This window comes from Schistocerca gregaria, chromosome X (assembly GCF_023897955.1).
Source record: "Schistocerca gregaria isolate iqSchGreg1 chromosome X, iqSchGreg1.2, whole genome shotgun sequence".
Taxonomy (NCBI): domain Eukaryota; kingdom Metazoa; phylum Arthropoda; class Insecta; order Orthoptera; family Acrididae; genus Schistocerca; species Schistocerca gregaria.
The window spans coordinates 571,640,849-571,656,570 of NC_064931.1; the positions used below are offsets into that span (position 1 = coordinate 571,640,849).

General features: G+C 38.1%; 1 protein-coding gene across 2 annotated transcripts in view; it reads right to left on the minus strand.

The window, feature by feature from the left end:
* Positions 1-15,722, minus strand: part of LOC126297778 (protein BCL9 homolog) — a 93,075-nt gene that overhangs the window by 53,130 nt on the left and 24,223 nt on the right. The window contains exon 5 of one of the 2 annotated variants that reach the window (XM_049988956.1): positions 15,352-15,489. The exons of the other annotated variant lie outside the window; for it this stretch is intronic. Within the exon in view, the coding sequence (XP_049844913.1) occupies positions 15,352-15,489 (138 nt within the window). The remainder of the gene's footprint in view (positions 1-15,351; positions 15,490-15,722) is intronic. 2 annotated transcript variants of the gene reach the window in all.

The following is a 15,722-nucleotide window of genomic DNA, read 5'->3' on the forward strand; positions in this document are numbered from 1 at the left end:
ATGGCAGCTTTAGTTTCACCGAAACCTGTAATCATGGAATAAAAAGAATCCGTGTGATCTTGGCTACCATTTATTGTTTTACAAGCACCTAGATCGCTCCCACATGAGCACAATGTGCTTCCTACAAAAAAGACATTATTCTCTTACTTTCTTTTCTTCCCTCCCATATATCAGTGCCACCTGTCACATCTAGTTATAAGCTCTCCAATACACTGACAGTCTTATCAAGGCCTCTGCAGACATAGACTTGGCTCCAAAACACATTCCCACACTCCCACCATAATGGACCCCACTCCCGATTATTAAACAATACCAGCAGTCTATATGGTATTACAACAAAAAAGCAATTACAAGAACATTCAACATCAAATTGTAGTTCCTGACAGGTTTGAACTCTCAGTTAAGGGCTATTAGGCACAATGCTATCAACTTAAGCAGTAGTTTCACAATCTATATCATATATGTACTTCCCTGCTTAAGGAAGTCAGATGCTCTGTATCACACTGACCCGTAAACACACATCAATCAAGGATGCAGCCTTCCCAGCCCCAATGTCTGCAAGTCTCAAACATCTCTCATCGAGCAAGATGATGCAATGGTAAGACAATGGATCTGCATTAGGAAGAAAAGCAGTTGAACTTCTCATCCAGTCATTTACATTTAGGTTTTCTGTGGTTTCCCAAAATCGTTTACAGCAAATACTAGAACTGTTCCCTTCAAAAGAGGTAGTTGATTTCTTTCCTCATTCTGAGTTTATACTTAGTCTCGCAAGCCCTCTTTGTCAACAGGACGTTAATCCCTACTCTTTCTTCCTTCAAACCCCACTTCCTCTTCTTCCACATGTATGAATTTTTGAAGAGACAGTCAGAAACAGAAATGAGTCCCTATTAGGGGCATACCTCAGCACAGTTATTTGACAGAATAGAGGAACAGATGTATGAGGTGTGGCAGAGAGACCGAGATCAAACTGATGCCACTGCAGTGTATTCTCATTTGCTGCATAAATTTCATCATATATTCAACTTTGTCTGTGGACACCACAGAAACAGCACTCAACATAGAGGTACCTACTTAGAATGTTGGTTGTACAAGGATATTTTTGTATCTTGAATAAGGCTCTCAGATGGTGAAGAGGCGTAAGGCATACAGTTCCTGAGCAGAGTATTGTTGTCAACATCCTGTGTTAGGTGCCAAGTGAGGAAATTTTCCACTTAGCAGATCCTTTGGTAGCTTTTGCAATGGGCACACTAAACGCTGATAACAATAGTAAGTTCTGTCATTTCTCTTCCTTTAATTTATACCATTATTCATGACAATGAAACACAATAGTGCACTTCACATGCATCCACTAGAGTGAACAACACTACACACTAACATTTTTGTCACTTTATCATCCACAGATTGAGGGAAGGTAGTGGTAAACAGTCTTCACCTGAACCTTGCCAATAGCGGTGAGGGTTCTCCTACAACGTAATCACAGGGAAGTCATGGAGTATGTGATTATTAAGTGATAACATTTTCCCTTTATTAGGCTCTAAATACAAAGCAAAATCTCTACACCTCACACAATCAGCTGATTTTGGCCTCTCTGGTCATTTGCAAGTCATCAATATGTGTAGTGTAATGTTCAGGTTACACAATGTCACTATAACTGGTTTTGCACTGATCCATCAAGCTACAAAATAGTAATGAGTACCACAATGCTACTGTATTTAATTATTTATTTTTAAGTGCAATAATAATGTGAATGTTTTGTAATATATTTGCGCAGTAAAACACAACTATAACAGTAGTGGCAGCATGGAGGAGCCAACACATCCCTGGAACAAATGAGAAAGGATAACTGAATTCACAAACCATCAATCATTACTGTTACAATATCACTGTAATGAGTTAAATCATTCTTCACTCAATTTTCTATACTGTTTTGAGTATACACAAAGAAAGGATACATTTTGTCAGGTCTGTGCCAAAGTACAGAAACATGGCTAGAGATGAAGCCTACTCCTTTTGCTACACAAGTAGCATGCTTCTGTAAAAGTTATGTGATGGAAGTGAAACAGATCATTACTCTCAGCTACAAAGTATTTCAATGAGTCTAGGAATGTAACTACCTTAACAAAAGGATAACATGATAGATAGTAGTGCCCCCTCCAATGGATAAAAGTTATTTTATTTGGTAGCTTAAGTGATTGAAACAAGTCAAATTTATTTCCTATTCTTTTCAAACTAAATGTCAGTGTCAGTAATATCAAGATAAGAATTTATCCAGATGGCTATTGTAATTAAACTGACAGACAAAACAACACTACACCAAGGAGTTGTGCAACACAAACAAAAATTGGTAGGCACGTTTCACTGTCTGAAAGATGACGTCTATTCAAATTTCGCACCAGTCGCATAAGAGGATGCAAATCAGGTTTACTTTAAATACATACTGTAACAATTGTGAGCGTTAGTTACTTCTGAGACAGGATGTGGTGAGTTGATGTTAGTCAAGCATGCCTTTAAGATGACAAAGATGCCATTATCAACACTCCTCTGAATTCGAACAAGGTTGTGTAATAGGGCTACAAGAAGCCAAATGTTCCTTCTGCGACATTGCAGAATGACTCAGCAGAATGCAGCCACTGTACACGATTGCTGGCAGTGCTGGTCACAAAAACGTTCATAAGAAGACTGGGTTCCAAACGACCATGTGGCACTACCTAGAGGGAAGACCATCGAGCTGTGTATGGCTCTGGTGCATTGCACCACATCTGCAGCAGTTGGCACCACAGTGACACAATGAACTGTTACAAATCGGTTACTTCCAGGACAGCTCCAAACCAGACACCCTAAAGCATGCATTCCACTGACCCCAAACCACAGCCATTTGCGTCTTCAGTGGTGTTAAACAAAAGCTCAATTGACGGTGGGGTGGAGGTGTGTTGCATTTTCTGTTAAAAGCTAGTTCAGACTCTTTGCCAGTGATGACCGTGTATTGGTTAGGAGGAGGCCAGTTGTGGGCCTGCTACCAATCTGTCTGCATGCTAGACACCCTGGATCTACATCTGAAGTTTATGACTTGGGGTGCGATTTTATTCGACAGCAAGAGCATTCTTGCAGTTGTCCCATGCAGCCTGACTGCAAATCTGTACGTCAACCTGGTTATTCAATCTGTTGTGCTGCCATTCGTGAAAGCATTTTGGGGGTGTTTTCCAGCAGAATAACACTTGCCCAGAGACCGCTGCTGTAACCCTACATGCTATACAGACTGTTGACACGTTGCTTTGCCTGCTTGATCGCCAAGAGCATTCTTGCAGTTGTCCCATGCAGCCCGACTGCAAATCTGTACGTCAACCTGGTTATTCAATCTGTTGTGCTGCCATTCGTGAAAGCATTTTGGGGGTGTTTTCCAGCAGAATAACACTTGCCCAGAGACCGCTGCTGTAACCCAACATGCTCTACAGACTGTTGACACGTTGCTTTGCCTGCTTGATCGCCAGATTTGTTTCCGGTCCAGCACATACGAGATACATTGGACGACAACTCCAGCATCGTCCATCACTAGCATTAACCGCCCCTGTATTGACCGACCAAGAGCAACAGGCTTGGAACTGTATCCCACAAATTGAGCCCGCTTGCATTCTACATTCTGGTGGTCACACTGGTTATTAATGTACCAGCATTTCACATTTGCAATGGTTTACCTGGCGCTTAGATTGAAATGTGGTCTTGCAATGTTGCAGCATTTCACATCTGCTATGGTTTACCTCGCACTTACATTGAACTGTGGTCTTGCTATGTTAATCATTTACATACATTATCTATGCAAATGTATTACTGAAATGTTATTACTCTACATTAATTAGTTTTTGGTGTTGGAGTTTTTCTGTCTGTGTATTAGATGACTAAATGTCCAGAGAGAGATGAAGTTGCAGCTTTGATCATTTAGTAGTGTCGTCTAAATGGTGGAACTATTTTAACAACCACAGGCTGTCAGTTTTATTCCTTTAATGCACTGTGCACATGCATTACATTACTGACCAGTTTCAGCCTATGTCCATTTTCAAAGGTATGATATTGATGATGTGTGTGCCACATTTAAAAAACTCGTTTTGTGTCAATGTTAAACAAGTTTTTAATGCCAATATCATGCATCTGAAAAAGGCCTTCAGCCAAAACTGGCAGTAATGTAATTTAAATCCATGATGCATTAAATGAATAAAACTGACAGCAAAAGGTAGTTATAAGGGTTCCATCATTTAGACGATACACGGAGGTTGTGGACCCGTATATGAAGAAATTAATTTAGTAGTGTCATTTCCTAGTGTGTGAGGTTTTTATTAACTTGACACAAAAATTCACATTTATTCACCATGACATTGTAGCTAAAAGTCTGCTAATTATTTCTGGCAAAGAATAAAAATAACAATGAATGTCAGTAATAACATAGTAAAAGGCCTGAACAATAATTTACTGTTTCTTGCATTATTCAAAGAGTTTTGCTGAAAAAGAAAAGGGAATCAAATTTTGACCATTTTCAAACCAAAACTCTGCACACACAGATTAATTATTTCACACTACATAACCAGAACCAGGGTAACGTAAAACCAGAAAATAATGTTGTGTAGTGTGACAAACTTTATACTTGTGCATACAGCGTACCTGGTCATTGAGTAAATCCGCAGGGTGATTTCTGTCTGTACATTTTGTTTCAATATTGGAACAGTTGTTGAATTAATTACAATACTGAACTAGTGTTGACTTAAAGCAATAAAATTAATAGACATATAACTCTGTAATGCACGTAAAGTCCAAATTATGTATGCATCAGCACACAATTTTTTACAGATAACACAGTAATTTATACATAAAGTCCAAAGTGCGTATTGCACATTTATCAGCTACCCATACATATTCTGACACGTAAAAAATGGACTGAAACAGGTAATAAATTACTAATAATTCTTTAAAAGTTAAAAATTGCAATACAGTAATGAAATGCTAAGAAGGCAACATGATGCACCAGGCCATGTGTGGCAAAATTAGTGTCACAAATCCAAACAAGTGCGAAGAAGTAGAGGGAATAATTTGAGAAGATGAAATTAGTACAATATTCCAAAGGAAATGCAGGAAATAAAGTATATAAGACTGCATGCAATGTTGGGAAGAAACATAATTAATGGCATACAGGATAAACATGAGAAGCACAAATGTGGTAGGACATGATGAGACACTCACAATTTACAAAAAATTAACACAGAGGACGCATTTAGAGGGCACATGTTAGCTGAATGGTTTATGCATATTTATAACAATAATATGATGGAAAGTATTTTCATTTACTTTTTTGCTTTTCCTGTTAAGAGTTTACATGCAACTAACTAAATGCAATGAAGGATTTCTTGGTTAATTCCACTCATGAAATCCCTTGACTTCAACTGACAAGTAAACCTATCTAAGCGACATACTTCGATTTTGATAAAAAAAAAAAAGGGGGGGGTGGTTCAAATGGCTCTGAGCACTATGGGACTTAACTTCTGAGATCATCAGTCCCCTAGAACTTAGAACTACTTAAACCTAACTAACCTAAGGACATCACACACATCCATGCCCGAGGCAGGATTCGAACCCACGACCGTAACAGCCACGCAGTTCCTGACTGCAGCGCCTAGAACCGCTCAGCCAGTCGATTTTGATCAGCTTTGAATATGTTGTAGTGTAGAGCAAAATAAGGTACACTTTTTCTTTTATACGTTCCCATATGACTGTTAAGAGGTGAAACACCACATTGGAGGGAAAAAAAGTTTAATATTTTTGAGAGAATGCTGTTGAAATGGTAACAGTTATACAAAAATTTCAAATAAAAGTTTTGTTGCTTTTCATGTTTGTTACAACAGTGCACACAGATTTGTCAAAAAAGTCTTTTTTTCCATATCCCCTTTCCCCACCTCCAGTATTTCGTTTTTCCATCTCGACACTTGACTAACAGCAAAACTTGTAGAATTGTTAGTATCCACATTGATCATATACGATGAAGTGGTATTCCAAAGATACATTTGTCAGAAATGGGCTAGAAACATATCCATATCATCGTATGTACACCCGATATGTATCCGCTTCAATGTCAATTGTCAAGTTAGGTTATTTAATAAGTCTTTCCCACATAAATATATTCTAAACGTACGTGTGTGTGTGTGTGTGTGTGTGTGTGTGTGTGTGTGTGTGTGTGTGTGTGTGTGTGTTTGTCAACTATGGACATCGGATCAGTTGTGGACCCATTTGGGAAACTTTATAGCATTTATAGTTGAACAGATTTGGTGCACAATAGAGAATATAAATCAACATGGAAAGATCCCAAATCAATGTTCCATCTCATATAACAGAACAGAACTGCAGTAATAAAGACAAGTTGTGCAGATAACAAGAACCACGGGAAACTCTCAGCTGCATAGGAAAGCACATCCATGTTGTTACAGGCACTTGTCTCCCTTACTGTCACGAGCATGGAAATCATGCCACCATGTTAAGCTGTCAGTGGGAGAATGAAATGGCACAAAAAGAGGATGGAATAAAGTTAACTGTTCCTTCTATCACAATATGTCACAGTACATATTATTTCAACACAATGTCCACAAGATGAAAGAATTCACAAAAATTCACCTTACATTGAAAGAATTATCTCCCCTGAAATATTCCATTTACATGTTTTGAATTCTTGTGAGGCACTTTTAACAATAAAATACAATACTTAAACTGTAAATAAAATGAGGCAAAATGACCAACATCATTGATAAGAACCAACTTATGTCACAACTCCGAGAGAGAACATAATTAAATGACCTTTTAAAAATCTTGTGAAAGGAGAAGTACACAAAACTGCCTTACTTCTAATGACTTTTGAAACAGAAAAGAAAACTTTGAGTAGAGTTGCTAAAAAAACTAATTTTGAGTGTAAATGAAAACACAGGCAAAAAGCTTTGTGCTTAATTCCCTGTTGATGAGGATAGGACAAGTATATTAGCTGTCAGTTTTGAATAAATCAACCTAGCATTTACTAAAGCTATTTAACGGAAAACAACGATAAACTAAACCTGTAATTCGGATGGCCAGACAGTGATATGAAACTCGCTCCTTTCAAATCCTTTAATCTTCATAGGCAACAGAAATAGCACGTCTTAACAAAAATTACCTTGCAACATTACAGTGGAGGTCAAATGTACGAGTCATCAGGCAGTGATGACTACTACAAGGGTATTCCCAAAAGTAAGGTCTCCTATTTTTTTATAAGTACATAGACCTATTTATTTCTAAAAAGGTTTACATCAGTTACAGCTTGAACATTTAGCTATTTTTTGACATAATCGCCATTTCTCTCGACGCATTTCTGTAGACACTGTGGCAGTTTTTGTATGCCCATGTCATACCAGCTTGCCGCCATATTGTTCAGAAAGTTATGAATGTCTTCTTTCACCTCCTCATCGGAGCTGAATTGCTGGGACCACAATTAACACTGACAGGTACTGTGAGACTCTGTAAAAAACTCAAACGAGCAATTCAGAACTGGAGAAGAGGAATGTTGAGCAAGGGCGTACACATTCTCCACGACAACGTTCGCCCACACATCGCTCGGCAAACCGTTGCTGTCCCACAACAGTTTCAGTGGAACTTAATCACTCACCCATCCTACAGTCCTGACTTGGTGCCCAGTGACTATCACCTGTTCTCTAGGTTAAAAGAACATTTTGCCAGAAAGCAATTCAGCTCCAAAGAGGTAAAAGAAGAGGTTTGTAACTTTATGAACAGCATGGCAGTGAGATGGTACGACATGGGCATACAATAACTGCCACAGCGTCTAAATAAGTGCATCGACAGAAATGGTGATTATGTCAAAATATAGCTAAATGTTCAAGCTGTAAACTGATGTAAACCATTGTAGAAATAAACAATCTATGTACTTATAAAAAAAAGGATACCTTATTTTTGGGATTATCCTTGTATATTCATACAAGTGCTTTGAGAACAGGCTATCTGCATCAAGCCAAGTGTACACAACATTAGATTGCACCCATTTAACCTATACTATGCAGATAAACAGATGCCCTACCAACTGTACTGTGTTACAACAAACTTCCTATCCATGGATAAATAAATGCAAACCAGCATATATATGCCATAAACACATTTTCTGTCAGAAATATTCAATGGAAAATTAAGAGTGTGTATGAAAAGGGCAGGATCGTGTGGTGTCTCAAGTTCTAGAATTATGTTAGAGAGATTTCACTGGAGTAATATCCACCCACATCTTTTATGTTAAAAAAAAGGGTCATGAAAGTAATACGACCAATAATCAGTTTGGCCTATTAAATTAACTGATATAGACTGTCAAAGACTAAAGAATACTTTCGGATACAACTGTCTGATACCTTTGTTAACTGAATGAACGTTCACTTTACAGCAGAGTGAGTACAAATTTGAAACTTCCTGGCAGATTAAAATTTTGTGCCAGACCAGGACTCATACCTTTTTCATGCATAACCTCTACCGACAGAGATATCCAAGTGTGGATAGCTCAGCTGGTAGAACGTTTGCCCCCAAAAGGCAAAGGTTCTGGTTTCAAGCCACAGTACAGCAGCCAGTTTTAATGAGCCAGAAAGGTTTAGCTTGATTAACTACTACAAAACGGATCAGTGGCAGAATACTCCACCAAGAGACAATAGATCTCTCTTTCTCACTATCTTTTCAGGAGACATTGATCACAAGACGAAATGCAGACATTGCTTAAAGAGGTGCCAACAACATCATCATTACCCTTTGAATCAATAGAAGATTTTAAAGAGAAGTGAAGGAAGTAGTTGAAATATTAGGGTTCAATATCCCATCAATGATAAGGTAATTACACACCTTCAGTTTGGCAAAGTAAATAAGTGTATCTTTTCCAAAAGGAATCAATATGGTAAACACTGTACCACAATTATCTTAGGTGATTTAAGGATGCCAAAGAAAATCTGAATCTAGATTGCTGGTCATGTATTTGAACCTCAGTCCTAAATGTGAGTGCCTGGAGAACTGAGGCACAATATATGATGTAGCATTCAAATGGGAGTGAGCAGATCCAGAGAATAACTGGTAAAAGGCATTTGCCAGAGCGGGTAGTAATAATAATGAAATTTGGTGAAGGAGATGTGATGGATTGGGGCTCTTTTTCCTACTTTGGGCTCTGACCTTTAGTTTTGATTTTTTTTTTAAAAATGCTAGATTGGCCTACCAGCAATAATTTTTCCACCATACTTAGCAAAGTTTGGAAATAAACTTAGTCTACAGTGTTTCAGAACTAGCCACAAAGGTTTTGTCAAAGATTAAATGCTATAATAGTAGAAGGTCCTACACACTATTAACTACACATTGGCATCCTTGGAAGGAAAAGTATTGTATGTATGAACACAGTTGCTCACATATGGATATCTACATGTTCAGCAAATAGAAAGCAAAATGAAGATAACCTGTATGCCAGGAGACAAATCTCTCACAATTAATAACCATATGCAGTCGCAGTCAGTCCTCAACATATTTTCACATTCTAATCAGCAATTATTTACAACAGGAACATATTCAGTATATTTACAACAGGCAAAATTCCAGAGTGAACCATGGAAATATTGCTGTATGTTATCGTTTAAGGATTGCAGTACAAGGCTGAAGTAATGTTTTTCTGGAGGGGAGACTTTCATCGACTTTTAAAAAGTTCTGTGTGTCCCCAAGAAACATCATGAAGACTAAGGAGCAAAAGCATAAGATCTCAGATCATTATCTGCACGAGAACAAGACAGCAAACTGTTTTTCATAACACAAAAATTTCTAACAACACAGAGAACATTACTCAATCAACAGCTGATGAGATTTCAAATAATGTAGCTGTCAGCAAGATACTCACATCTAAAACCTACGAAGCACAGAAGGGTGCTCCTAATTGATACCTGACTTTCAATAACCGAAAAACTCTAAATTAATTCTAAATTGTTCTCTAAACGCAAATGGAACTCATGCCACATGGGCTGCTTCACATCCCTGGAACATTCTTGTCAGGCATGAACTGTTGAATACCATGATTATGTTCTGTAATCAGAACCTGGTGAGATACTTTTTGCTCCATTTTCTGTACAGTCCCTTTAATTGTCCCTCAATTATTTGATTTCAAATTTTGCCATCAATAAATAATGAATATGTAATGTTCATTCAGGAATGAATAAATATCTCACCTGAGAATTTGCTTTTCCACTCCTTTTACACATTAAATAATAGAAATTCTTCTAAAAAACAGAAGGAGTTGTCAAGGGGAAATGATTCCAATTTATTTTCAAATTTTACTCTGCTGTTGGACATTTTATATCAGTGAGTAAGTGAACAGAAATATTGGTTACAGCATTGGGCACCCATAGTGCTAAAGACAACCTTACTGCGGTGTAATGAATGTAATTTTTTCTTCTGGTACTGTAATTATATACATCATTGTTCCTTTGAAAAGCAGTGGATTATTTACAACACATTTGGTGAGGGGATAAGTATACTGACAAGCAACAGTCAGAATGCCTAACTCATAAAACAGATGTCTACGTAATATTCTCACAGCATGTTTTCGAGCAATGAAGACTTCCTTTCTTAAAGTGAGTTACCCCAGAACATTATACCACATGACAGTGAGTGAATATACATAAAATATGTCAACTTACTGGTTTGTCTTTCCTCAAGGTGTGCAATGATTCTAAATCCAAATGTGGCTGAACTAAGTTGTTTTAGGAGTTCCAAAATGTGTTTTTTCCATTTTAAATTCTCACTGATATGGACACCTGTGGATTTTGAAGTTTCCACTCTATTTTCTCACCATGTGTTACACATATGAAGTGTGCAGAACCTCCAGATGCGCAGAACTGAATATATTGTGTCTTTTTATAATGTGCAGATGACTGAGATTTGGGGAACACCATATACGATTTCCTCCAGTCAGCTAATGTCCCCCGACTACATTTGTTGACTTACTAAGTACAACTTTCAGCATTTTTTTTTTTTTTTTTTTTGGTTTCATAGGACATTATCCATTGGTTGGCTTTAGCACCTGTCCCATAAAACTACAGTTAATCTAGGAGAATACTGTGATTCCCACAGTCAAACACCTTTGAAAATATCTACCAGTGCTATTTGTAATTTAATGATTATAAAATGTAGTTAGTAAACATGTAGATAGCATTTTCAGTAGAGCAAACAGGTAGCAGATTGCCTACACAGCAGACAGAACCAAACACAGCCCACTGTGTCAGCAATTGACAAAACAGTCAGGACTCGAGATCTGTTAGTAAAAGACACTTGTCCAAGTGTATCAGCTGCTGAGCACTACTCAAACATAGCAAGTGAACTGACACTTTGTTGTGGCATTAGCAGAAACTTCACATACAATAATGAGAACTTTGACTGGAGAAACTCAGTTCCAAGATCAGTGTGTATATGCAGACGAGAAAAAACTAAAATCTGGATTCCTTAGATAAGAACATACTTTTTTGTGTTAAGTGACAATACAATTTCCCTTGAAGCTGTAAAACTTATTAATCCTTTTATACACTGGTGTAGAATTTCCCGGCACTCCAGGAAATGAAACCCAGCAAAAAACAATGCATTTTGGAAAGATCTTTGATATGCGGAAAATGTACACTGCACATATTTGCATTATGAAAATATAAATATGGATTTCAGCTTCCAAAGCACAGAAATTCAGACTGCCTTTGTGATGCACTTTTGTCACCCAATCATAGCTCACATCATGTGATCTCGCCAGCCAATGACTGCAGATATTCAGAGCAAAGGACATGTGACATTGTCAGTAAACAGCAACATCATTGTTAATTAGTGCAAATACACAAATAGGAAAAGTTAAACGTTTAAATTAATATATACAGGGTGAAAATAAAATAGAAAGAAACTTCCACATGGGAAAAATATATTAAAAACAAAGATTCCAAGACTTACCAAGCGGGAAAGCGCCGGCAGACAGGCACAATGAACAAAACACAGACACAGAAATACTAGCTTTCGCAACCGATGGTTACTTCTTCAGGAAAGAGGGAAGGAGAGGGAAAGACGAAAGGATGTGGTTTTTAAGGGAGAGGGTAAGGAGTCATTCCAATCCCGGGAGCGGAAAGACTTCCCTTAGGGAAGAAAAAAGGACAGGTGTCCACTAGCACACACACACATATCCATCCGCACATACACAGACACAAGCAGACATATTTCAAAAATATGACATATTGAAATATGTCTGCTTGTGTCTGTGTATGTGTGTGTGTGTGTGTGTGTGTGTGTGTGTGTGTGTGTGTGTGCGCGCGCGTGCGAGTGTACACCTGTCCTTTTTTCCCCCTAAGGGAAGTCTTTCCGCTCCCGGGATTGGAATGACTCCTTACCCTCTCCCTTAAAACCCACATCCTTTCGTCTTTCCCTCTCCTTCCCTCTTTCCTGAAGAAGCAACCATCGGTTGCGAAAGCTAGTAATTCTGTGTGTGTGTTTGTGTGTTTTGTTCATTGTGCCTGTCTGCCGGCGCTTTTCCGCTTGGTAAGTCTTGGAATCTTTGTTTGTAATATATATACAGGGTGAGTTGCATAAGAGGTAACACCCCCTTTATTCTGGGGGCGATTGCACGTATCGGCATGCAGTTTTCAGCGAATCATAGCAGACTATGGGGCACATACATTGGTACATGCACAATAATCACAACATTTATATTGAACGAGATAAGGGGGCAAGTACATGTTTTTTAAATTGGACGCTATACATTTTTTACCATCATTCGAACGCTCTGGAAAAAACGCGTATAGTGATGTAACGCATGTTGCTATTGTGATTCAAACTTTGCTTAAAAGAGGGTGGATGAGGATTTACCTACGTAGCATAGGCCGTGCATGCTGCATAGAGCACGGCAACTCGGCCTGCGCGTCACGCGAGGCATGTTTACAATCTGCAGCCACTTCCGACCACCTCGACCTTCAATTGTACAATACTTCAAAGCGTCTTTTAAGTGAAGTTTGAATCACAATAGCAAAATGTGTTACACCACTATACGCGTCTTTTCCAGAGCTGTTAAACATTTACATGGCTGCCAACTATTATGGATTGTCCGTAATTGTTACAGATTGATCAACTTAATTACACAGTTATGAGAAGTTACTAAAATTTATGGAAATAGACATTTTACAATTTGATTTTTTTTAAAAAAGGTAACGTTTACATTTTGCTTATCATATGTCACTGAAACGTTTTATAGATTGTAATAATTTCCTCCCAAGTACTCAGTAAACCAGTCTATGAATAATTTCATCACCATGTCTTACCAAAAGCATGTTTACACAGAGTTTGAAACATGTTCGCGCCTAGTACTACCACTCTTTGCAACATGTTGTCAGCATCTTGGCAACACAAAACAAGTGTTCCGCAGCTGTGTCGATATGGACCAAAGGAACACTGTTCCTGGCCTGCTACCACTGAATGCCACTACACAGCACTAGTGTTTGTTTTTGCTATGTCTGTGGTGTTATGTGTTGTCTTTACACGTGTTCTTTTATGAAATGGAGGGGATAAGCAGCAAATTTAACAACATGAAGCAGAGAAGTGCCTCTGTGATGCTTGAAGTTATAGTTACAAAAATATTAAACAGAAGGATGACTCCCAACAAAAAAATATTTCGTTGCTTCGCTCCAGCAACAGAGATGCAGATAAAGAAAAATTAAGGTCCTCATTTCTCAATACCACCTCAAGAACAGCATTCGTTAACTCAATATCACAGCACAACAGTATTCATTATCTGACTTTGGAAAAATTTATCATCAGCAAATTATGTGAGTTGCTGCCATACGAAAAATGGCAAGATGAGGGGGGGGGGGGGAGGGAGAGGAGAGGAGGAGGAAGAGGGGGGGGGGAGGGAGAGGAGAGGAGGAGGAAGAGGAGGAGGAGGAGGAGAAGGAGAGGTTTACAACACTTTCTATGAGTCAGTAATAAACAACATGGATGTGCCCAGGTGATCAACTGCAGATTTGTGGCTGAAGAATTTTTCTTCACTGAAACTGATAATTTGGATTAATTTTAATATGATACAATTAAATATATCTTCATTGTTTAAGGTTGGATAATATTTGATATATACTGTTTAAAGACCTAAATCTGGCTCCTATGTTTTAAAATCTTTCGGAAGGGTGGGGGGGGGGAGGAGAGATTTGTCCTTGACCCCCCCCCTTCCTTCCACAGTGTCTGCAATGTGATCACTGACAGCCTCTTCTCAAGGTCGGTAGCTATGCATTTACAATCATATTCTGTATAACGTGTCCCCAAAAACTACATCACCCACAGCATAAACAACGATAACTTTTGGCACCAGTTACTTGGAAATAAGGAGGGATGATTATGGTATAATGCCGTTGATGATAAAGCTATTAAAGGAGGAGAACATGCTCGAATTTGGAAGGTACAGGGCATGAAATCAGCCACAGTTGCCTTAAGCAATTCAGGAAAATAATGGAAAACCTAAATCAGGATGGCAATTTGAACTGCCGTCCTCCCAAATGTGACTCTATACTTATTAACCATTGTGAATACCGAAAGTCACTACCATATACTTCCACACACATCACTTTACTTAATAAAAATAGGAATACATGTTACCCTTTTGCATGGTCTAATCTGTTCTTTTTTTCGTGTTTGAACATCTGAACAGTGAATATGTGACAAAGAGAACGAGAAGCAGCCTAGAAACATATAAATCGACAGTACTAAAAAAGTATTCTGAATTTGTATACAAACCTTTAGCAAGTATTTCTGCCTCTTAAAAACAAATATATACAAAAGGAGAACATGGTTGCTCCAACAAAACTCAGAAAGCTATGTCTCCATGAAACTGCTGTTATTTACAATCAATCTTGAGTGAGAATAGGATTCTCAGACATGAAGTGAGTGTCTCAATTTGTGACAATAAATTCGCTAAATTATCAACTGACAGATCTGTAATGAAACTACACCATAAAGTACATACATGAAATGCAATAAATGACAAGATTAATATTTTTTACATACACATAATTAATTTGGTACTTCTAAAATGAAACACAATATTCCATCACGATGGACAAACCACATATAATTGCCTAGCTACCTACAATTACGTGCATCAAACAAAAGCAAAAGTTAACTCAGAATTATCATAAAAAACATTGTCCATAGGTGAAGAGATGATAGCAATAACATTGCACACACAAAATCACATTGCCAATGAGTAAAAAAAAAATAACGTAATTGGCGAATTTGCCTAGCAACTTGATTAGTTTGTGCTCTTACTTGCAGCCATGGATCAGGTAGTGGAGTGGTGCTTCCTTTCAAGCCCCCCGGCCCTCCTTTCTGCTTCATTTGTACCAGGTTATTGAGCCACTGCGCAGGGTTCTGGCGGCTGAACTGATTCATCTTCAGTGGGTGTTTCTGTGGACCAAGCAAGATGCACAAGCCCAATCAAGTTGCCAAACAGTAAATTGTCACGCTCTACACACTGCACCTGTGACAATACTTAAAGACACTGCAGAACAGATAAAGCGTACACAAAAATGCCTGAATGCAAACAAACATGCAAGAGGAATAACACAATAAACAAACACACATAAAGTCACAACGAGAAACTTCAGTTGAGAACAAAAGAAGAACTGTAACACATCGAC